This window comes from Gobio gobio, assembly GCF_949357685.1.
Source record: "Gobio gobio genome assembly, chromosome: 18".
NCBI classification, from domain to species: Eukaryota; Metazoa; Chordata; class Actinopteri; order Cypriniformes; family Gobionidae; genus Gobio; species Gobio gobio.
This window is the reverse complement of record NC_137111.1, coordinates 32,344,735-32,370,203: the sequence shown is the minus strand read 5'-3', so window position 1 is coordinate 32,370,203 and position 25,469 is coordinate 32,344,735. Positions and strand designations below refer to the sequence as shown.

The 25,469-nt window shown below is 36.0% G+C and overlaps 1 protein-coding gene across 7 annotated transcripts in view; it reads left to right on the top strand.

The window, feature by feature from the left end:
• The window catches only part of sorbs1 (sorbin and SH3 domain containing 1), a 61,190-nt gene that overhangs the window by 7,639 nt on the left and 28,082 nt on the right, over nucleotides 1-25,469 (top strand). For 3 of the 7 annotated variants that reach the window (XM_079843447.1, XM_079843444.1, XM_079843448.1), the window contains exons 2-13: nucleotides 6,736-6,778; nucleotides 7,495-7,581; nucleotides 7,715-7,831; nucleotides 8,682-8,797; nucleotides 10,169-10,316; nucleotides 13,095-13,243; nucleotides 13,369-13,429; nucleotides 13,583-13,657; nucleotides 16,820-16,849; nucleotides 17,257-17,353; nucleotides 19,005-19,119; nucleotides 21,193-21,276. In XM_079843447.1, the coding sequence (XP_079699573.1) occupies nucleotides 7,551-7,581; nucleotides 7,715-7,831; nucleotides 8,682-8,797; nucleotides 10,169-10,316; nucleotides 13,095-13,243; nucleotides 13,369-13,429; nucleotides 13,583-13,657; nucleotides 16,820-16,849; nucleotides 17,257-17,353; nucleotides 19,005-19,119; nucleotides 21,193-21,276 (1,023 nt within the window). In that variant the 5' untranslated portion in view covers nucleotides 6,736-6,778; nucleotides 7,495-7,550. Of the gene's footprint in view, nucleotides 1-5,031; nucleotides 5,304-6,735; nucleotides 6,779-7,494; nucleotides 7,582-7,714; nucleotides 7,832-8,681; nucleotides 8,798-10,168; nucleotides 10,317-13,094; nucleotides 13,244-13,368; nucleotides 13,430-13,582; nucleotides 13,658-16,819; nucleotides 16,850-17,256; nucleotides 17,354-19,004; nucleotides 19,120-21,192; nucleotides 21,277-25,469 lie in introns of those variants that run through there. The other 4 variants (XM_079843445.1, XM_079843442.1, XM_079843446.1 and 1 more) reach the window with 2 other exon arrangements.

Here is a 25,469-nt window from a genome sequence, read left to right as displayed (position 1 = left end):
ATATCAAAAGCCACCCCATTACGCACTGCTTTGAATCCCAAGTGTGAAACTCATTATCGTTGCCCCATCTGTCCTTCTAGAACATCCATGCTGCGCACAAAGCCTTTTTTTCTGGCTTGAGCTGCGGTTGATGCTGTGTATGCACCGTGTGCCCCTCCCTCTGTGGCCGCCTGTTGTCCTGGTCAGCAAATGCCGGGGCCTGTGAGGGCCAGGCCAGGAGACTTTGACTCATCTATACACAGCTGTGCACTAGAACATCTTCCAGCATAATAGGCTTCTGTATTCCGTGACGTAATATCAGATGGTTTTTTTAAGTGTCAGTCTATTTTAGACGGCGTGATCTCTGTTTTTAATGGTATGTTTGTAGATAGCTCTCAGTTGCCATGCTAATAGTGTGTTATAAGTGCTCGGAAGTGATATGGAAATGTTGAATTAGTAATAAAGCTAGGCAGTTGTGGTTGTAATATTAGTAATTGGTAGTCTACTGAGGAACAGTTAATCAGTGTTAATCAAGGAGAATACAAACTATTTAGTATTATAAAAATTATACTGATATATTATTAATCTTATTAGCAATACAATAGTGTTAACACTTTACAATAAGGTTTCATTTGTTAACATCAGTTAATGAATTAACTAACATGAACTAACCATGAGCAAAACTTCTGTTACTGTATTTGTTAATATTTGTTAACGTTAGTTAATAAAAATACAGCTGTTCATGGTTTGTTCATGTTAGTTCACAGTGCATTAACTAATGTTAACAAGATTTTAATAATGTATTAGTAAATGTTGAAATGAACATTAACAAAGATTAATAAATGCTTTATAAGTGCAGTTCATTATTTGTTCATGTTAACTACTGCAGTTAACTAATGTTAACTAATGAACCTTATTGTAAAGTGTTACCAAAATGATGTCATAGAATATGTATTAAATGATTTGTTCATATATATTATATTTTTAGATTTCAGTTGAGGTGCTTAAATGAATGCTGCAGTTTGCTTTTTAGTGAGTTTTAATTTAGTTAAATTAATTTACTTATAATTATTTATTTCTAATAATTAACTAATTATTATTATTATTATTATTATTATTATTATTATTATTATTATTATTATTATTATTATTATTATTATTATTATTATTATTATTATTATTATTATTATTATCAATGTTGAAGCCAGTTGTGCTGCTTAATATTTTTTTGAAATCTGTGATACAATTTTTGGTAAATGGAAATTTAAAAAGAACATAATTTATTTTAAATAATTAATTTTTTTAACAATGTAAGACTTAATTGTCGCTTTTCATCAATTTAATGCATCCTTGTTAAATTTAAGTATTTCTTTTAAATATTTACTGATCCCAAACTTTTAAATGGTAGTGTTTATCACTTGATATAACCGTATAATATAAATTACATATATAAGAAAATTCAACTATAGAGCATGCAAGATTAAAAATCAATTATAAATAAGTAAAGTTTTTCCTTATTTGCCTTTTTTAAAATTATTTGTGTCTCTTTTATTGACCAATTAATGCACGTCATGGAGAGCAGAGTGCTTGTTGTCTTAAACTTTGTAACAAAATCTCACGAAAATGTATAAACACTTTTGAGAGGGAAAAAACTATTTACTCATTACACACAAATAATCGACTAACTGATCATTTAAAAGAGGAACAAACTTCTGATGCTTCAAGTTACTAATAATATAGGAACAGAATTGACATAAATAAAACTGGCAAATGGTCAAACAAGGCAACTATAATTATTCATACTCCTGTGCACGCTGGGAAAATGGCAAATGGGAGTAGACCACAAAACTTGTTTGTATATGTAGCTTATTTGAAATGCGTTAGCTATGTCTGGTCCACCTTCGAAATTAAAAGTATTTCACAATTGAAAAGATGATTTGAGGTGCATTACTTGTGTTCCTAAAAGATGTGAGTGAGCTTTGGCTATTTTTAGCATTATTTTACAGTGAATCATGCACAAACCCCCCTTTTCTACACCGTATTTGTTTTGTTTGGGAGTTATTATTTCCCTGTTTGTATTCTCTTTTCAGTTGTTTGGCATCTTTCACATTGTTCAAGAATATAACTGAGAGGTTTGTCTGACAGTTGCTGTTTCCATCCAGCTATTTTTGGGATATCACAAAAAAGAAAACGCTGGATGGAAACGCCAAGATGCGCATAAATTGTAAAAATGCAGGCCTCTGAACACAAAATAATATGACAGTGCTTATTGTATTTTGTCTGTGCGGTCTGAGACTAAAGTAATTTATGATGTAGGATAAAAGAGCTTCCCCGATTGCAGCAACTTCCATTTTTATTACAGATATTCTGCGCCAATTTCCCAGGAATCCACATGCATGGGATGGAAACTGCTTTATTTGCAAATGTTTTATGCAATATTCCAATTTTGTGCAAAAGTTAAATTCCCAACTTTGGATGGAAATAGCTAGTGATGTCATGCTCTGAAAAAAAAAGACATATAGATAAATGGTGGCTTAGGCAAATACCATAGTTGCATACATTTCCTTTTATGATGTCGTTGTTTAAATGTGTTGAGAGTAAGACAGTCTAGGCCTCCGTCCAGTGTGTCTGCTGAAGATGTTTACGATACCACTGATGGGGTATTTTCTATTAAACACCCACGGTTGTTCTTCTACATCGCTACTCTCGAGCCATGTTTGGAGCTGTTTGCTGTGGTCCTGGTGAGCTTCACTCTCTCTCTCTGCCCCCCTCTGCCATTTGTTGACAAAGCAGAAGTCAAACTGTGTTATGTAACGGCCCCCGTCCCCTCCGGCCCCCTCGCTCCGGCTACAGCAGGCCCCTTGTAGATCTCCTTTGTGTATTAAAGCTGCACTCTTTAAAAGCTGTCATGGAAATAGAATGAGGCAATCCCCAGAGATTCTTGGGTGGAATATCGTGGTACTTTTTCTTGTGTCACTCCCTTTATTATTTTAATGGGGCTGGCATAATGGAATGGAAAGCTGGAAAGGATGTGCATGATGACCTTCAGCTGCGCTTTAGAATCTAACGCTGTGACTTATTAAACTTTTCTGGATATTCTGATGGTTGGAGAGTTCTCAGATTTTATTTGAAATGTCTTTTTTGTGCCAATAGTTCTGCCATCAAAATCCAGAGTAGCCAAGATCAGTTTTTTCCAAGTTCTTAAATAAAATGCCTCTAGCAGCATTACTGACATGCAGAAAATTTTGGAGAAAACAGTGGAACAATGCCTACACTGTAAAAAAAAATCAGGTCTCCAATTGAAAATTGTGTAGTGACCGATCACTTCTAAATTCTTTAGTTGGCCAAATTTAATTTCTTGAATTTTAATTGAATTCAATTGCATCAATTCACAGAAATTCAATTTGGCCAACTGAAAAATGTAGATGTGATTGGTCACTAGAAAATTTTCAATTGGAGACCTGAATTTTTTTTACAGTGTACCAAAGGGAACAATTCTTTCATGTTTTCTACACTGAATAGAAGTTTTAGAGTTATATTTGTATTATTGATACATATTATACATATTTACATATATACATATTTGTATCATTGTGTTTTGTCATATTATTATATATTAAAATATACAATATATATGTAACATGTAAATGTAATGTTATATTTAATAATATATCATTTAAAATTGCTGAATCAACCTACATGCATTACAAAACAAAATGCAAGGGTTTGGTCAGTTAGAAAAAAAAAAGAAAAAAAAAAGATAATATATATAATATATAAAAAAAATATAATATATATTAAATTACAGTGTGTTAAAGATCATATAAAACTCACAAAATGTGTGTTGACAGCATGAGGGACTTTAGTTAATCATTTTATACTATAAACAGAAGCTGTGGTTGCCAGATGATAAGATGTAGCATAAAACCCTGATAACAAAGAAAATGAAGAAACATTGCTTAAATGAAAATCCATCAAATGTTAAGTGTCACACAGGGAATTCTGTGGATGTCAATTTATGGCTTTTCACTGTAAATTATAAGGTAATTTACACTTTTACAGCTATATTTTTAACAGTATTTAATTGTACTGTAAAATTCAATGAAAGGTCCCATTAGATCTATTACAGTTTTTCATTGTAAGCAGCAGTAAGGGAAGTGACCATTAACCAATTAAGAGGTTTATACCTTAGCATCTTTTACTGTTAAGATTATGAATGTTTTTTTTTACAGTGCACACCGTAAAGAAGGAATTTTATTTTTGTCAAAAAAGTTTTATTTTTATTTTTAAATGAAACAAATGTTTTGTATTGGGCTTTCAGTGAGCTATATTGTTGAGAAATGCAAGAGACTCCGTGGAGGAATTGATTTATTGAGCTACCAAGTGCCCCTGCTGGAGGCCCCTTTTCTCACCAGTGGCCATGAGCCAAAGTTGTGGACCTGAGAGTTATAGCCTTGATGAGGTTTGAGCCAGTGTTTTGATTCTGAAGCAAAGATTTGGACCCATGTCTGACAGCTTTGCCCGGTGAGAGTGCAGCAGTTACCAGGCACAATGCAACAAGTTTCCAGCAATTTGTCTGTTCACACGATTTGCCTGTTCGAACACAAAACTGCTGTACAAAATTATACAATTACAGCTGATTAAAGATTATGATGAATTCTTGTTCTTGAATTTGAGGCTGAATTTTGATTAAATTTAAAAGTTTGTGGTTATTTCTTTGGACATTTCTAGCATGCCATTTAAATATTTTTGAATTGCTGTTATAACTATTTTATTTTTTAACATAATGGAGACTGCAATCATCATACGTGTCTCTAATTATACCCTGGTCTGAACTGTCAGTGTTCATGCCCTTGACCATGATCACACTGTTTACTGTGAGAAAGTTGTGTCTGGTCCAACCCATACGGCAGCTCATGCCCTATTCTGATACTTCTTAAAATAAACCACAGTCAATAGTCTGTCATATTTGTATGACAACATCCAGATTTATAGCATATTTGGTCTGTTATCTTTATATAGTTTATAGCCTCATGAGGTGCTTGTCATGCCAGACAGGGATGGAGAGGTGGATGGAAAGCAGGATGCTGTAATTCGTTCATCACAATGCTAAGTGGGTGCCACATTCCCAGGTGGCAGGTGCTGACAAGTCCATCTTGGTAGTTGAAAGAGGTAAAGCATGGTTAAGGTTCAGTTCTTTGAAGAGAACAGGAGATGATAGTCTGGATTTGTATGATAGGCCACAACAAAAGACATTTAAAAGGACACCCTCCTTTAAACCAAGTTAAACTCAGCTGAAGGTCTTCACAGGTAAGCTGCAAAATGTGAGTCGGTATGATATTAATACGATTTATATGCAGAAATAAATGTTTACATGTTTATTCACTAATTTGGCTTTGCATTTAGTTACTAAAACGCCTCAAAGCTCAAGCTAAATCAGGATTAGTAGCATTTCTTCAACACAGACTACATGTGGAGCGATCCTTAAACCGTGTGACTCTTGACTGATGGATTGATGCAGCTGTTATTCCTGGACCTGTTTTAATTTTACAATGGAAAATTTTTCCCACTTATCTGATTCAGTATGCGATATAAATATTTACTATAAACAGCATATTTGTGTATTATTGAATTACAAAATTGCTGTTACACAACTGCACAAGTCTTCTAAATTTAAGAGGGTATCCATTTTCAAGGGGATAAATCCAATGCTTTTATTGTTTATACATTTCTGTATGTTTCAGACATAATTCAGATATCGGCTCTGTTACATTTTCGAAGTTTAATTAGCTAGCTAATTAGCTGCTTTTGATTTCTATAGACCGTAACTGTAGGCTATAATAAGTCAACGAGATAGGAGCCATCGCATAGAGACAGATGGTTAATGTTTACATTGAGATCCATTAGAAATGCAACAGAAATATCTGCAATCATCCAGGAATTTGATGCTATTTTGTATCTCTAAATAAAGCTCTGTTTTATATTCCCTCATTTGGCAAACAGCAATTAGCATCTAAAATACTAATCAGTGTCAAATTAGTTATTTGGCAGACTTACTTAGTACTGGGCAGAAACATCTGTTCAAGGGAGATATCCATTGGCAGCTACTGAAACATATACATTTTCATTGACCCATATTTTCTTACTCAGCCAATGTTCTGCAACAGGTCACTTTGTATCTTGTTTCAGTGTGAACCACAGCCAAGGTGTGACACATTAGTTAGAGGGATAATCAGTCTCCTCATGCATCAGCACCCTCACACTTACCATATTAGAAGGATTGTTTGTAACATTGTTCCAGTCGAAATTCCACAGATCTTTGTCAGATCCTAAATATGAGATCAGGCCTAAATATACTTATACCAAAGCCAAGCCAAGCAAGCAAATAAACTAATAGGCCAGTGTTCTTTTTCTTTTAATGTTGATGACTAGGGTTGGGTGGTATGATTTATTCAGATATAGGCTTTATTATTAAACTATTTAAGTTGAATTATCTGGTACTGATTTGCTATAGACTTTAGCTGCAACTATCCCCTACATTTTGCGCCAGCTTTTTTGTAATTTAAAGAACAGTTGTAAACATGCTAAGGAACATATCATAGAGACCAGCATGTGTTCTTGTCGTTGAGTTGTTGAAATCTTAATTGCCAATCACGCAATATTCTTTGTTCTCTTTCCTAATGACATGCTAAGCAACATTGTTCCCTGTGTGAGCATCTCCCTTCATCTCTCCTTCCACCCATTTTTCATTTGCAGGGCTCTCCAGCAGAGGGCACAGGGAAATTTGATGCAGGCCCTGGTAAGCATGCCACACTTTCAGTATCTCCAATCTTACAAGTTTCTTGAGGTTACACCGGCCTGGCTAGCCTTTATTTACAGTTATGGGTATGAATGAAACTTACGGTTGCAACACAGATATAGACAACAACGGAAATTATAATGAAACCGCAAAAGACACTTTAAACACCTGTTTTCTCAGCATGCCAGTTTGAAATCTGTGCACACTGTCTCCTAGAATGCACTATATGATATTGTTTAAGCCTATCAAAAGACATAGTCTTATCAAAACACTAGTAAGTACTACATAAAAGTCAGTAGCAAGGAATAATAGCAGTCTAATGTCTTGAGGCTCATGAGTAAGCAATCACAAACAGACTCCCTCTGTCTTCCTCTCTGGCTTGAGTCATTGTTGAATCAGTATTACTGCCAGGCCCTCTTATTTCCTTCCGTTCATCCATCTTTTCTTGATATTTGTGCCAGCCAGCAGAGAACACTGTGATTCAAATCTTCCTAGAACTTAAAAAGCCCTCGGGTCACTATGTGACCATTATTAGTGCTGTTGTTCCCAGTGTCTAACAATAACTCCTAAAATGAATGCAGTTGTTCTTATCAGGTACGGCATGACCCAAAATGTCACAGACGATTGAAAAACAATGATATATGCAAATAATGCAATAATAGTTCTATTTAGTTTCCTTTACTGCTTTACAACTTATGGTTATATGTGTCTTGAAGCACATCCACCCTGTCGGCGCACTGTATCTGCTGTGCGAGTAACACCATTGAGGATCATGAAGAGTTCACCTGATCTCATGCCTACTGGTAAGACCGACATTTTAGGATTTGGGGGTCTAACGTTATGAATAGTATAAAACGAATATGGTTGCTGGCATCATGTACACTTTATTTAGTGATTTGAAAAGATAAAATAAATTTTACGGCTCTGTTTTTGCAGAATTGGACCCTACCCGTGTCTGCAAGGGCAAGGGTGCTGTTACTTTGAGGGCCACGCTAGTGCACATCGATGATGAGGACGGCACGGGCCAAGAGCTATCCATGAACTCTGCCAAAAGTGAGTTGGAAATGCAGGATGTGTCAAGTGGAGAGTGCTCTGAATATATTGCACCAAGCAGTACAGTGCCAGACTAATTGTTGTGTGCTGAAATAATGTTACTTATGATATGTGTAGCTAATGTACACTAAAAGTGTTTTTTTTTCTCTCTCTGAGCGATCATTAAGGGGTAAGATCTCTGATTACAGGAATGGAGCTTTCTTGAGTTTCCTCTTCACATATTATTTTGACAGTCAATGTGCATGATGTGGTTAGTTGCTAGTAAATCATAAGCAAAAAAAAAATAGTTTTGGTGAGGAATATATACATCATTGTCTGACAGTCAACCTCATTGCTCAAATAACTTTCAGTGAATGCTCATACTTACAGGGGATAATCAAAGGCGTCTTTTGTTCACACCCACTTTGAGCTCTGGAAACGGAGACCTTCAGCGTGGACGTTTTCACCATCTCCATGTTGGAACTATCCTGGCTAACTGCCAGCGTTTGGGAGCAATGCCTTATTTATTGTTGTGCCTGAATAAAAAGGCCATTGGAACAAACACTTCTTACAGTGGGTTCAATGGTCTCCTTGTTCTCATGACAAAGTTCAGAGAATGGTTTTTTTCCAGTCATAAATTAGCATCTCTGTGGATGAAGTCTTTCTGTGGGGTTCAGTTCTGACAGATTCTGGCTGGTGATTCGGTTAATGGAGGATTAAGGAATCTGTTGTGGCATAAATTGTGGTTAGCGCTGGAAACAAACAGGTTCGCTGCCAAATGGAGGCAGTTCTGTTTTTATGTTTATGCCTTTTTAGTGCCTTAGAGATTCCCTGATCCTTTGAGAATTCAAACTGTTTGGATTTGTTGCAGGTGGATGGCTTGGTGCGGTCAATGGAGATGCCACAGAAACAAGTCTGGCTGAGAGAAGTGTAAACAACACCGGAGCTAATTTAAATTCAACTCAAGTCAATGAGACACCAACAAAGGTGAGTCACCATGTCTGAAGCTCATTACTTTTTAGCAATGCTCTGTTTTTTTTTGTGTGTGCAAAAATACCATTTAGATATTTATATCAGTGCTAATTAAACAGCTCAATCTCAAGATCTCTGGAGACAACAGTGAGGAAAGTTTCCTACACTTCACTCTTAAATGAGTGCAACGACTGAAATGTTATCAGTATTTCACTAACAAGATGAGATTTGTAGATCTGTTTTACATTTACACTATCTTCGGTAATAGTATAGATCCAAGGTTTTCAACTAGGATTCCATGAAGGTACTCTAGGGCGTCAGTGGAGAAGATACTGTAAAAATGAATGGCATTTCTAATTATTAACTACTTTAGAATAATGGTCATTAGTTAACATTAGTTTATGTATTAACTAATATGAACTAACCATGAGCAGTACATTTGTTACTGTATTTGTTCATCTTTGTTAACGTGAGTTAATATAAATATAGCTGTTCATGGTTTGTTCATGTTAGTTCACAGTGCATTAACTAATGTTAACAAGATTTTAATAAGGCATTAGTAAATGTTGAAATTAACATGAACTAATAATGAACTGCACTTATAAAGCGTTTATTAATCTTTGTTAATGTTAACTAATGTAGTTAACTAATGTTAACTAATGACCATTATTCTAAAGTGTTACCACTACTTTTTAACAAATTATTTGTTGAGCCAGTTTTGTATTGTTAACTAAAACTATTACAAATGTTTTTGTTAAGCTGAAATTGAAATATTAGATGAAAAACTTAAACTTAAAAATAAGTTTAAGCTGACAAATGCACAACGTATTTTGGTAGCACTTTATTTTACAGTCCTGTTCCATTTGTGCATAGCATACTATGTACTTATTATAGTAATTGCAATATCTAGGTACTAGCCCTGAACCTACTCCTAAACCTAACATTAACCCATGTAGTTATATTATATAACCCAGTACTTTCTTAGGTAAGTACACTGTAAGTACATGTAAGTGCATGTACTGTAAAATAAAGTGCAACCAGTATTATTATTTTAACACTTGAACCTAAATGCTAAAACACTGCAAGCATTGTATAAATATTCTTAATACAAGTTGTTATAAAGTATAGGTTGAATACTCCTGGTTTAGATGAACTCATCAAGACAGGTGACACTTACAATAATTAGAAGTACCCAAAAAAGTGCTGTTCTATGTTATTGTCATTGTCTTCAGCAACATTGCAGAGGAATCTTTGCAACAATCCATTGCTTGAGAGAGATGTTTTGTGAATGCAAATTCCATGCAAATTTCTGAGAAATTCAAAGTTGTCTGTATTTCCCGACCAATATGTGACACCAGAGTCAGTGCTTTTTTGTGTCCTCCTCAGGTAGACTCACCTGTAAGTGAGAGTCAGTCTCAGCTCACGTCCTGTCTTGATCAACCGAGTGCTATTACCTCATCAGCCAAAGTGTCCTCTTCATATCCCCCCACCAGCAGTGTGAACCCAACAATCGTCTTGCTGCAGCACAGCAGAGGTAAATACCAGCCTCTCAATATTTCAGGTAGCATCAAAAGTAGTATCACGCGAATTAAAAAGCAAAATGCTTTCATGATATAGAAAGAAAAACTGTATAGAATATTCGCTTACTTCCACATTTCCAAAGTTATATTTGAGTTCAAATTCATATCAGACGTTTATGATTGCATGTACTGATTTGGAAAGAATCTCAGTAGTTATTTTTAGAGTGCCACTGTTAAGCTTTTTCAGGTAGTGTGTAATATAGCTGTTTGTGAATGTAAACGGTCTGCAAAGTTTCAAAGATCAAAGTGCACGCTACATTGAGTTATTGTTTCCCAAAAGAACTGCCAGAATCGAGTCGTCATTAATTCATGCACAAACCTACTTAGGTTTGTATCAAATTTGCTGCCTGTGAATAACGTCTGCTTGGCCCACCCTCAAACACCGTAGTTGTATAGCTAAATCTAGAAGAGTTTGGGCTTGCATGACTTCATGCAGCGCTGCGCAGACTGATCGACGGCTGACTTGAAGCAGTGCATGCCGGTTAGAAATTTTGTCCGACTTGAGACAGCGCAGACGTCACGTCACTGTACTGTGACGTATGCCATCAAAGTACAGATAAAGCGATTCGAGAGCAGCCGGCTGGTGCATTCTCCAGCCGGCTTCTCCAGAGCGACTGCATGACCATATGATGATAGCACAGCTGTTCCACGATTGGTCGGATTCACCACATAACAACGATCATGTGTGTTTCGTGTTTATTCTAAAACCTTCATTTCCTCTAATGCCCACAAATCTTTTTTTTTTACAACAGTAAAACCTCTTTTCATGTAATCGCAATGCTAAATTGTGTCATGTTTATCAAAATAAAACTGATAAAAAACGTAAACTCCACTTCATTGACAGTATAGGCTTGTGTTGAACTTTATTCTTGTACAGACGCTGTATTAAGCAGTACATAAAGTATTGAATGAAAATGGCTATGAAACATCTGCGTATTTGACAAAAGATTGCATTTATTTCACTTGAGCTGTGGTAAAGTATTCAAACACAGCGCGAGCAGCACCACTACGGGAAGCAGAAAGTGTCCGACTTCACGTCTCTGTTTTTAGCTCCTCCCCACCTGCACACGGCAACTCTCACCGATTAGTTACATCCAGCAGTAGCCAATGTCAAACACACCTTATGGTTTGTGTGATGTCAGGAAGAAGGAATTTTCTGCACTGCGATAGCAAATCCACATACATGCACTTCCAAAGGATGAGGCTTGATTTGATTCGGTAAAACTGACGCCATCGTTACAGTTTGTATCACTGTGTATACAAGCACTGAGGAAGCCTCCGGAGCTGAAATTCAGATATGGGTGTTTTGTTTTCTGACACGCGCTGTAGACCAAAGACAACAGACTGAGCCATTTGACCAATCAGAATAGGCTCTCGGAAAGGTGGGGTTTAGAGAGACCGAATCCTTTATCGAGCCGTTTCAGACCCTGTGAGAAAAGAGGTGACGCAGCAGTGTATATTTAGCCTGGATGCCAGCCGAACTTAGCCCCGTCCACAACATTTGAGGTCGGGAAGTTCGGTCTGGACTTGATCCGTTGTGGAGCAACTATGCTCAAACCAGAGCTGTTCGGACCAATCAAATTGTCAGGGCGGGCTTTATACGATGATGGAAAGATGATCAACAGTAACAAATCATCCACGTCACCAAAGAGCGCTTGGGTTGAATTAGTTTACTAAACGGAGAACTTGTTCGTATATATATTCACTTTTACTATTTCTCTCAAAAATGATGATCATGTTGGTAAGTACTCTGTGTATCCTTAAATTCTTTTTAAAACAATGGCAAATATATTCTTTTACTTCTTCCAGCGTGGGTGCAGTTGAATTCTGTTGACAACTATGTGTTGCTCAACACATGTCACTTACTCCGTTGCTCTGATTGGTTGTAGGTCTATCCAATAGAGTGCAGAGACATTTTCTTTCCTGGTTCGATTGAAACACGCCCCATAATCAAAGCCCAATGGAGCAGTATCAGACTCATATTCTGACTAGAATCTGAGTATGACGTCGTCAAGCTAGTGTATATTATGAGAAAATTAAAGTGTGTTTTGCTTTTTTTTGCTCTTGGCTGCATAGTGACACTTTACGGTGGGAGTGTCTGTTGTATGGTTATGGGCATTGTGGATATTAATTATATAAAAAGGACACTTCCGTTACAAAATTTGGGCTCAGTATGATTTTTTTAAAAGAAATTAATAATTTTATTCAGCAAGACATTAAATTGATCAAAAGTGACTGTATATTCTATTCATCAAATAATCAAAAAAAAAAACATTTTCACGGTTTCCACAAAAATATTTAACCAGCACAACTTCTCCTACAAATAGCAGTGTTTTGACATTGGACTCCTCATATTGATTACTTTTTCTTTTTCTGTCAGATAGGATGCCAGCAGTGCTTGAAGCATCAACTGTCATTTTACCAAGAAAATTGGTACAACGGTCTAAATCCGTAATAAAGGTGCATCCGTCAGTGCCACGAGAAATGCAAATGCTTTTGTTTACGGTATTCAACTGGGGTCAAAATAAATGAGGAGAAGTGTTGCAAGAAATGCAAATAGATTCGTAAAAACGTTCTGTTCTAAAATATCTAAAGCCATGACTTATTCATTTAAACATTAAATCATTCAGTGACCTTTGAAGGTATTGTCCTAGATAAGTGTCGGCTGAAAGTGTGATGTTCGTCTTGTGTTCTGGTCTTCTATGATCTGACTTTGTGGTCATGTGTTTCAGAAGCTGTTGCAGAGCAGGGCAGTGGCCCTAATCGGAGCCCTGCCATCAGCCAGAATAGATCTTCCTCTGAGAGTCCAGCAGATATGGAAGGAAAGACAATGAGACTGTCTGAATATTCAGCTCTCCCGGCACCCAGAGTCCCAGTACGGGTAAGAAATGGGTATTGCTCAAGATTCACCTGTGTTTACTTTGACTAAAATAGGTACATCAAGGTACATCAGGTACACAAACTTATATAAATAAAAGACCCTCTGCATATTTTTTTGTCTTCTAGAACACAGAGCTATCAAAGGACTGGTACAAAAACATGTTCAAACAGATTCACAAAGTCCCAGGTAAAGATGCTCCTTGACAATTACATGCATTCAACACTATGCCCTCTTTTTGTGCGTATCGATTCCAAATCTGAATATTTCCAGGTCACATCTCAGTCGTGTGTGTATTCATCTTTGTCAGTGTGTTTTGTCTTTCACCCACCTTATACTCAGAGCCTATCGAAGAAAATCCATATCGTCCCACCTACATATTTCCAGAGACCAATGACAGGCCACTGAGAGCCAGAGGTACCTTGGTTATAGTTATAATCAGATCTTTAATTAAACATTCCTCCATGCCACTCTTTTCTGTCTTTTCTGTCATTTAGCAAAACCTTTTAACGCTTTGTCTGTGTTAGGTTATTTTATATCCAATTCATGAAAACCAAATTAAATAGATATTCACTACCAGTGAAAAGTTTGGGGCAAGTCTCTAATGTTACAAAGGCTGCATTTATTTGATCAAAAGAACTTCTATTTTATTTTAAATGCATTTTATTCCTGTGATGGCAAAGCTGAATGTTCAGCATCATTACTCCAGTCTTCAGTGTCACATGATCCTACAGAAATTATTCTAATATGCTGATGATTTGCTGCTCAATAAACGGTTCTTATTATTATCAATCTTGGCTTTTTTCAGGATTCTTTGATGAATGTTCAATGGAAAAGGATAAAAAAAATATATATATATTTTGTAACAATATAAATGTCTTTACTGTCACTTTTGATCACTTTAATGCATCCTCGCTGAAAGTATTAAAGGGATAGTTCACCCAAAAATTTAAATTAGCCCATCATTTACTCACCCTCAAGTCATCCTAGGTGTATATGACATTCTTCTTTCAGATGAATAAAATCGGAGTTATATTACAATAGTCCAGGCTAATCCAAGCATTAGAATTTGATTCATAGTTGCTCTGTTTTTGAAGTCCATAAAAAGTGTATCTGTCCGTCAGGGCCGGCCCAAGCCTTTATGGGGCCCTAAGCAGAATTTTATTTGGGGGCCCCTTGGTGCCACCAATACGACTGACTATTGTCAGTTCTTGATAATTTGCACACCCATTATCAATGTTATTAGATGTAGCTGTGTTGCTTACATCATGTCTGCCTGTCATGTTTTTGCCCAATACGGTTTTTAATTGTAACAGTATCAAACCCACAAGAGTGCTCAGATGTTAAATTGCACTTTAATATTCAAAGTCTTACAGTACTACAGTTCAGACTGGGTTATGTACACTTAAAATATATATATATATATATATTTTTTAAAGAAGCCTCTTATGCTGAATATGCTCACAATTTTGCCCCAGAATTATTTGATGAATAGAAAGTGCAAAAGAACAGCATTTATCTGACATAGAAAGCTTTCAAAGAATCCTAAAAACAAAACAAAAATTACACAACTGTTTTCAAAACTGATAATATTCATAAATGTTTCTTGATCATCCTCATATCAGAATGATTTGTGAAGGATCATGTGACACTGAAGACTGGAGTAATGATGATAAATTCAGCTTTGATCAAAGGAATAAATTACACTTTACTATATATTCACATAGAAAACAGCTATTTTAAATTGCAATAATATTTCACAATATTACTGTCCGTATTTACTGTATTTTTGGTCAAATAAATGCAGCCTTGGTGAGCAGAAGATACTTCTTTTAAAAACAAGAAATGTTGATGGATTTGTTAAAAACTTTAAACAGCTTTTATTTTGGCAGAAACACGCAGGAAGACCTTTTATTCATTTATAAATTATTCTCATTACGAATTTGGGAAGATGTTTGCTGCATGTTCCGTTGTTGTGCCGAATTCTGACCCCCTGCCAGATTATTACCCCCTAGTATTGGAAGGTTTAGGAGTAGGTGTGGGGGAGGGGTTAGGATTAGGGGTGGGGTTAGGATGCTGTCCGTCAAAAAACGAGCCCCACGCGGCTCCGGGGTGTTAATAAAGGCCTTCTGAAGCGAATCGATGCATTTGTGTAAGAAAAAAATTCATATTTAAAACTTTATCAAGTAAACTTTCGGCCGACCAATAAGTGAAACTCAAGATGCGTATGTGACGTCATGACGAGCTTACCTGGTCGCGTTAGTCTTTCGATCGGCGGGGAAACTTTCAAATTTTTTTCCACAAATTAAACAGGGAAGGCAGTCGGCCGAAAGTTTACTTGATAAAGTTTTAAATATGGATATTTTTCTTACACAAACGCATCGATTCGCTTCAGAAGGCCTTTATTAACACCCCAGAGCAGCGTGGAGCACGTTATTTGACGGACAGATGCACTATTTATGGACTTCAAAAACAGAGCAACTATGAATCCAATTCTAATGCTTGGATTAGCCTGGACTTTTGTAATATAACTCCGATTGTATTGGTCTGAAAGAAGAATGAATGTCATATACACCTAGGATGACTTGAGGGTGAGTAAATGATGGGCTAATTTTCATTTTTGGGTGAACTATCCCTTTAATTTCTTTAAAAAAATCTTACTGACCCCAAACTTTTCAATAAGGTGTTAAATATGCAGGGTAGTTCGCTCCATCTTCTGTCAATTCTTTCACAAATCCCAATGTGCAATAGATGCTGCTTTATATGTTCACAGTGCCAACAAATTGATTGTCCTAAAGAGGCAATCGTAACACTCAAGGTGAGCTGTGGTAATGGAGCTATTTCCAACACACCGAGAAGACCACACCCCCATGTATTTAAAACTCATAAATTGATTACCTCCATTTTAAAAGCTTTCATACCTCTGCGATGTGTTTCATGGCTGTGCTTTTAGAGAACCATTCTGCTGAATTATTAAAGCAGTCACAACACACCTAATGGGCTTTGTGTATCCATTGGATTCTTGAGAAAGATGTTAGCAATGCCATTGGCTGGTCTTGACTCTGAAGTATTCAGCTTTTATTTGTAGCATAATCATCACTGAAATGCCTCATTTCTGTAGATTGTGGTTGTGAAAATATCTAATTTGTACTGACATGTTCCAGCTTATAGAATATTCCAGATTCAGAAGAACACACTGCTGTGGTTATAGTGCCATCTACTGGTTAGATTAATCTGAGGAAATAAAGTGGCCTTGTCTTGGAGCTGCTGTTTAGTTGATAATGGCTGCTATGTCACACTAATCCCTGTAATTTTCACCTGCTATATATTATTAGATGTTTAGAATACCCCTCCGTAGATGTTGCATTAGAGCACAGGCTACACTAAGTAGAGCACAATAAGAAAACTGGTAACAAGGAATTGGCTACCATAGGAATACATTTGATATGTGACATAAATGCAATGTTGTAAGTTCCACTGTTTTCTACAAGTTTCACAAAAATATGTCAGCTGTATTGCTTCATCACTGATTATTATTAATTATTTAAAACTAATACATATTTTTTCTGAATCTTTCAGATGACAGACCGGCACATGGTGGTGAGGATGGTAAGTGTTTGTGTGTTATAGGGATAGTTCACTCAAAAATGAAAATTCATAATTTACTCCCCCTCAAGTTGTTCCAAACCTGTATGAATTCTTCAGATGAACATATTGCTGAAGATATTTTGAAGAATAAGGGTAACCAAACTCTTTATGGGTGACAGTATGGGGAAAAAAATACTATGAAAGTCAGTGGGGCCAATCAACTGTTTAGTTCCCCAATATCTTCTTTTGTGTTAAGCGGAAGAAAGAAATGCATACAGGTTTGGAACAACTTGACGACAGAAATTTCATTTTTGGGTAAACTATCCCATTAATATAGCTAAAAGATAAAAATGACATTATCTATTCTTATTTAAAGGAAAGCCGTGTTTCAGTTCTATTAGTGTCTTTTATATGTATTTATTCTGAAGTGCGGCCAGTCCCTCGCTCCAAGAGTGCAGTAGACATGGGGAGCTCAAAAGGACAGCTGCCTGTGCCAACACGCACATCTTCACTAAAACCTCAGAGGTGAGCCATGACACTATGAAACAAATATTATGATTTATGGAGGAGATTCTAGCACATTTATTGACTAATGTTCTGAAACTTTCATATTAAAGTGTGAATTCTAGCACCATGCTAGTGTTGCTCAACATAGAGATGATGACATTTCTTCACAGGACCTCAATATGTGAAACACTGTACTTAAGCATTTCCATTTGTCATGCTGCCTAACTTGTGTTGGCTTAGAAATGTTGCTGTTTGCTGCTAGAAATCATAATGGATACCCTTATTGTTTATCAGCAGAACATGCATTATGTGCCTTTACCTGGTATCTTTGTAGACCATTTTAGGTTTTAAATATACAGTAGTGCCCAAAAGTCTGAGATTTGAAAATATGGGATTCAAGGACTATTCAAGTCCTATGGGATTCCTCAAAGAACTGCAATTGCAGGTTTCAAACAGAGATGGCAACAAAGAGGCAACACTTACAGACTGCAGCTTGAGCTTAAATGAATAAGAAATATTTAAGATTCTGCTTTATTTGTGGGTAACATTAGGATCTTCACCAAGCGGCAACCTCCCCCAGTTTCTCTTGAAGCCAATACGGAAGTGACTTAAACTGTAATTCATCGACTGGCTGCTAGGGATAGGCTCCAGAAGGGAGCAGAATCTCATTGAGCCCCATGTTAAAATGCCCAAATTTACAGCAAAATAAAACATGTTTACAGCCTGGTACAAATTGTAGTTTTGGTCTATACGGCTAATTATGCCCTTCATGACAACTGTGAGGGGGGTGAATTTTTTTTTAGAACTCATTCGTTTACATTTAATAAAGTCTCAAAGTTCTGCATATTTAAGGGCGTGGCCACTTTGAGTGACAGACCGTTTGTCTGCTGTCTGTTAGTCATCACGTCACCTCAGCTCCGCCCACGTCCCACCTCTTTGCCCATTTTCTGTTATCCGGGAGTGACGCACTGCCAAGATGGCAATGGCCAGGTCGACCCTACTTTACACTTCAAAACTGCTCTTTGGAATATGGGGGACGTCACGGACACTACTTCCATATTTTTTACAGTCTATGATCTACACAAATAAATAAATACTGAAATGAATATAAATTTTTCCAATTACAATAATGTAAATTAATTAATATTAGTCAATGAATTATCGTGATAACGTGAACTAACAAGGATCTGTACTTGGAACATTTATTTATCCAGGTGAATTTTTATTTCTTCTAATGCAGTTAATTAGTTTATCATGAATAAGAATGAATTAATAGTATAAACAATATTTTATTTACATATATTTATATGTATTATATATAATGAACTATTGAATATTATTGAATAGTTGTAAACATTTAAGGTAGATTATAGTGTTGATTTAATAAATGCTGCAAAAATTGTTGGTACAAATAATTTGTAATAATTTTTTTTTTATTTTTATTAAATTAGAATGATGCAAAATAGGTTACTGAATATGTATGGGTAAACACTAGAATATTTCTCTAATACATCATTGTCTATTAGATGATTGAAGTGCTTTTATATGAGACGTATAGGCTACCTGCATGTGGGAACGCTTAACTAAAACTTGCCCTTGTTGGTTGCCATGGTGACTCCCCACCTCCCTTGCTGTATCACTCCATCTCTCCCCCCATGCATCCCTGCAGGAATGAGTGGGAGCCCCCTGACAAGAAAGTAGACACCAGGAAGTACCGTGCCGAGCCGAAGAGCATATTTGAGTACGAGCCAGGAAAGTCTTCAGTGCTGAAGCTGGAGAGACCGGTATGATGCTCTTTATACATGCATGTTTTCTGAGTGCTGTTGCTTGGTGGAGGTGGGGATCTGTGCATGCCGTTTGATGCTGCAAGAGCTGGTTTCTGCCTGTTTCACTTTCACAAGGACAGCACACGCACAGCTGTGTCTCTTGGTACTCTTATTAAGTGACCTCGGTAGGTGACTTGTGCTGTTGACGTCTTTAATGTTGTGATATATTGTGTATAGATCATAGCTTGTGTTCATAGCAGTGCACACACTACAGTAACGTTAAGTATAGAATATAATATAGAAAGTAGGAGGACCTTTTACCCAGCTATAAGAAGATCATCAATAAGTGACACTTGCAGTGTCCAGACCCAGTTAAGAATAGAGACTCCTGCAGGGAATTGTATGTGTCTGCAGTCTGGATATCTTCACGGAAGGTTTGTTACTATGACATTCAGTGATTCAATCTTTTTAGCATGACTCATTCTGGGAGCTGCTGGTATTACATAATGTCTTTCTGATGACATACCGCTGAAATAGGTTTATTGTAGAAGCCAAGCAAAGCACGTTGGATCCTCGTCAGTGAAACAACTGAAGCAGAGAAAGTGCAAGCTGCGTTAGGTCTTTCATTTTCTCCTAATTGTTAGGGAAAGTAATTAAAATGGCTCTAGGTCAGGTCCTATCTAGGGCAGGAGATAATGTGCTGCCTGTGGTTTAGCTCTGCAGAAACAGTCCTTTATTTTTGTATAATATTTTGTGTGGTGGAATATTTAGATTTTTAAATATGTACACTAATGTTCAAAAGTTTGGGGTTGGAAAGATTTTTTTTTGAAAGAAGTTTCTTATGCTGATGAAGGCTGCGTTTATTTGATCAAAAATACAGTAAAAACAGTAATGTTGTAAAATATTATTACAATTGATATCGTTTTCTAATTTAATATAATGGTAACACTTTACAATAAGGTTCATTAGTTCAAATTAGTTAACTGCATTAGTTAACATGAACTAATAATGAACTGCACTTATAAAGCATTTATTTATCTTTGTTAATGTTAATTTCAACATTTGCTAATGCATTATTAAAATCTTGCTAACATTAGATAATGCACTGTGAACTAACATGAACCAACCAATAACAGCTGGATTTTTATGAACTAATGTTAACAAAGATGAACTAATGCTGAACAGAGGTGTTGTTCATGGTTAGTTCATGTTAACTAATGTTAACTAATACAACCTTATTGTAAAGTGTTACCAATATAATTTAATTCCTGTGATGGCAAAGCTGAATTTTCAATCTTCAGTGTCACATGATCACTCAGAAATCATTATAATAAGCTGATCTGGTGTTCAAGAAACATTTTTGATATCAATGTTGAAAAGAGTTGAGCTGCTTAATATTTTGATATGATGCATTGAATATAAAAAAAAAAATTCAGGATGAATATAAAGTTCAAAAGGAATAAAGATTTCAGTAGAAATATTTTGTAACATCATGTCTTTATTGTCACTTTTGATAAATGTAAAACTTTCTTGCTGAATAATATTATTAATTTCTTAAGAAAAAACTTACTGACCTAAACTTTTGAATAGGAGTGTAATATGTTAAATATAGCATCATTAATGTGTTATTGATATTACAAACTATGTAGAAAATATTTTTTAGTATTTTATAAACAAACAACACTGCAAAAAGATTGATATTCATATCAGAAGTGTGAAATTATGGATTTTGAGTATGTTTATTTTCCTTGTTCGCTTGTTATACAATGTAAAAGATTTGACCTTAGATCTATAGATCCCTTTCCGTCATTATTACATTGTCTTTATCAGATCTTTATTAACTAATTCCTGTTCATTTGATTGGTGCAATCAACCATACGTTCTTTCTATAAGTCATCAAGCTGGAAACAAATCTAATTTATTTTTTCTCTGCTGTCTGAGCCTGGAGCCTTTTTACTGTCTGAGATCATGACATTAAGAGAGAGTTCATGTAACATCATCATTCAGTCTCATTGTCTTTGTATTCTGAAACTTCCTCTTTCTCTTTCTCTCTCTCTTTGTCCTCCTTTCCTTGTTGCCATATTTCTGTAGACTCAGGACTTAAGTCCAGAAGATGTAGATTTAGAGAATGAGCCTTGGTATAGGTTCTTTTCTGAGATGGATTTTGGCAAAGCGGTAAGTTGGCAGTATATAAAAAAAATGCATGCCATCCCTTTTTTTGTTCAGGACCCTATATATATATATATATATATATATATTATATTATATTATTATATTTATATATATTTATATTTGTGTCTGTCTATTAGAACCATTGTTACGTTACTTCCTTTCTGAACTGACCTTTCATATGTATGTTCCTCATCCAGCTCATTGAAGCTCAATGCATAGCAATACAAAAGCAATACAGAAAATAATAACATACATTATAGTGAGTGGAAGAGTTCTTCTAAATGTGCTTCAGAAGCCAGATCAGAGAGCGGTAGGTGAAAAGAAGGTGCTGTCAAACATTGTAAGCACCACCTCTCAATTTTCCAGATGCTTCCTGATCATCTTCTGAAGTCTTGATCCGCCTGAACCTTTTTTCACCATCTTTTTATCTCATATTTGTTTTTTTCTGACTAATCCGAATCTCTGTTATTTTTTGCACTGGGATTAACCCTTTAAGCCCGAAGTGTATCGCTGGCAGTACAACACCCCCACGAAAAAGATTCATAATCAAATTGCTAAGCAACCACTGAATGCATTAACAGAACATAGGTATCATTTTAAAGCTTAGAAACTCAGCTTTTTAATTTTTAATTTGATAAACTCTTAACGAGTGCTGAGTAGTCCCTCTAATGTATCGCCCACGGGCCACCTAGCTACGAAAAAATTAATAATCATATTTTTCTAAATTATTGCCTTGATCAACACAAAATAGCTTTGAAAGCTTCGAGTCTGAACTTCACAATGCATGTACCCAATTTTATTAACTTCTAAGAAGTGCTGAGTTATTTGCTGATAAATAAATAAAAGCTTTTCATAATTTATGAAATACTTTTTTTCTACTATGTACTGCAATGTGTCAAAAACATCATCAGATAGTCATGTCATGTCCTTGGAAAGGTCTCATGGAGTAGAATACAACAAGCATAATTCACGTTTTCATGAAACTTGCTCTGATTGTGGAAAATTCTGGGGAAGATTCTCATGATTAAAATGAGTCCAAAATCAACATAATCCATTGCGTCGATCACAAAATATTCTAGCCTGGATGCCAGCCGAATTTAGCCCCGCCCACAACATTTTTTGCTCGGGCAATTCGGTCTGGACTCGCTCCATAGAGAAGTAATTATGCCCGAACAGAAACTGTTCGGACCAATGAAATTGTCAGGGCGGGCTTTAGATGATGATTGACAGATGATCAACAGTAACGTAATCATCCACGTCATCGAAGGCTCTTGGGTTGAGTTTGTTCTAATCCTAAACGGAGAACTTGTTCGTATATGCGTTCACCTTCACTATTTCTCTCAGAAACGATGATTGTGTTGGTAAGTACTCTGTGTATCCTTAAATTATTTTATTACTGGCAAAGATCGTTTACACTCATCTTTTTCTTGTAACGTTACTTAATCCAGCGTGCGTGCAGACAGGGTTTCCAAGTGTTTTTGCAATGTCGCGCACAATTGCTACTCAAAACTATAGCCCAAAACAATAACTTTCCGGGGGGTTCTCCGGAAAAAAATGGCGTTTGGTTGGCAAAATATGTTATTTTGGCAAGGTTGCCTGCTAAAATTCGCATTCCTGGGTTTAAGGGGACATTATGGGGACATAATTGGGGTCGCTTCAACCCGCGGACATGGAGAAAAACACGGGCTTGGTAACACAGTGGAGTTGAGTTCTGTTGACATTTGACAACTAACGTTACGTGTCGCTCCGTTGCTCTGATTGGTTGTGGGTCTATCCAATTGAGGTCTTTCCTGGCTGGGTTGAAACACGCCCCATAATCAAAGCTCAATGGAGCGGTACCAGACTCATATTCTGACTAGAATTGAGTATGGCCACGCCAGGCTAAAAATATTCCTCATGGAGGAACAATTTTAGAAATGCCCATTAGGGGGGTGTCAATGGCAATAATAAGGCCACAATAAGACTACTTTGGTTCCAAATGCTGTAACCTTTGATTACTTTATGCTATCACCACAAAATTTGATCCAGCTCACATGAAGGGGAACTTCACCAAAAACCCTTCACCTACCTTATTAAGTTATTGCATGTCAAATAAGAAAGATATGTACAATTATATTAAAGAAAAATATTTTTCTAAAATTTCTCAGCACGAGAATGTCCAAATGTAATTTAAAAAAGTTTTCTATCAAACGATACCTACTTTTTGACTCTTCTTGCTATAGTTTTGGAGTTATGAGTGTTTACTTTTGTGCATGTCACTCAGAAAAAAACAACTCTAAAAATGCTTTTAGGGCTTAAAGGGTTAAAACATAAATTGTCATCTGATTTGTAGTTGGGGTTTGTCTGACAAAAAACTACTTTGAGGATTCAGTCTCTACCTCGAGAAAGCGCTCATCTATTTTGAGTCATTTTTGAGAATCTGCTATTGAACAGGCAGTGATTTTAGGTGTTGGCACAGATGACTTTGAAAAGGTTTTATGTAGTGTCCAGACTGGAAATGGACAACAAGCTGTGATGATGGAGCTAGTTTATAAAGATAACACTCAACATTGGCCAAACTGTTTCCCCTGTGTTTTCCCCTGTTGCCTGTTTTCAACAGCATTGCCTGGCAACATTGGCTGAAAAGTTGGCCTCTGCATCATCTGCTGATTTGTTGTCAGATTTGCTGTACTTTTTCCACTTTAAGTAATGCAAAAGAGCATAACATCCTTCTGGAATCTATTCAGTCATGGCGATTACATTTTTCAGTGTAAACTTTTTTGTCTGACCTTGACGCAGTAAGTAAGTAAAGCACTGAAAAGTACAGCTTATGTCCCGTCACTCGGGTTCAGTGAGGGATAGGATAGGCCGTCGCTATGCTATCAGTGGCACAGAGCCTGTGTAGCGTTGTCATCAACTCAACACCTGGGAGTAAATAGCACATTCGTTCACACTTATCTGCTTAGAGACACGTACCATGATACATCCCAAGGTGATTGTTTTGTTTTACCTTTCTTTTTCGAAACTCACTGTGTTTGTTTCTAAGGCTGGGTGACAGTACACTAAAAAAAATGACTTGTTGAATTTACTTAAAAAAGCAGCTTCAAGTGGTTCCACGCAACTATATTGAGTAATTTTTACAAATAACAATTTAGTTATCGGAACAAAAGAAATTCAAGTAAAGCTGACAAAATTTCCTTGAGTAAATACAAACCATTTGAATTTGTCACTGTTACATAATATTTATATGTGCAGTTATTAATATTTATATTTATGCATTTAGCAGATGCTTTTATCCAAAGCGACTTACATTGTATTCAAGGTACACATTTTACATTTAGTCAGTTCTTGCTTTCCCTGGGAATCGAACCCATGACCTTATGTTGCTGGCGACACGCTCTACTGTTTGAGCTACAGGAAAGCACATATAATAATGTTATGTTAAATGTATAAAAGTTTATTATGTAAGGTGAACAGAACACATTTATCGATTTAATTACCTTATTGAATTAATTATTTGCTCTACAAGTGTAAGTGGAAAACTATTAAATAACAACAAGCATATTTTAAGAAACAAAATGCAAAAATAACTAATTGGACAAACTCAATTTAATTGAGGGCAAGAATTCCATCCAATAAGTGTGTGTATATGAGTGCCCATAGCCTAAACACAGGCACCACTCTTCTGCATGATGGTAAAAATGACAGAAACTCCTCTAAATGTCCAACACAACTGAACATTAAACACTAACATAAACTAACAACATCTTTCCCTTTACTGAAAAACACAGGAATCCCTAAATTTACTCTCCTAATGCAGTCCCTTGCAAAGCATGCTGGGAACTATAGATTTCACTCAGCAATGTTACAATGTGACTGAACAAACACTTATTAAGTAATTGAAACTTTTATTCAGCAAGGACACATTAAATTAATCAAAAGTGAAAGTAAAGACATTGTTACAAAGAACTCAATTTTAAATAAATGCTACTTTTGAACTTCGATCCTAAAAAAATGTGTAATGATTTCCACATAAATATTAAACTGATTTTCAATAATGATATAATAAAATATATCTTAAAGGTGCAGTGTGTAGTATTTTTGAGGATCTATTGACAGAAATGCAATATAATATACATAACTATGTTTTCAGTGGTGTATAAAGACCTTGCATAATGAACCGTTATGTTTTTATTACCTTAGATTGAGCCATTTCT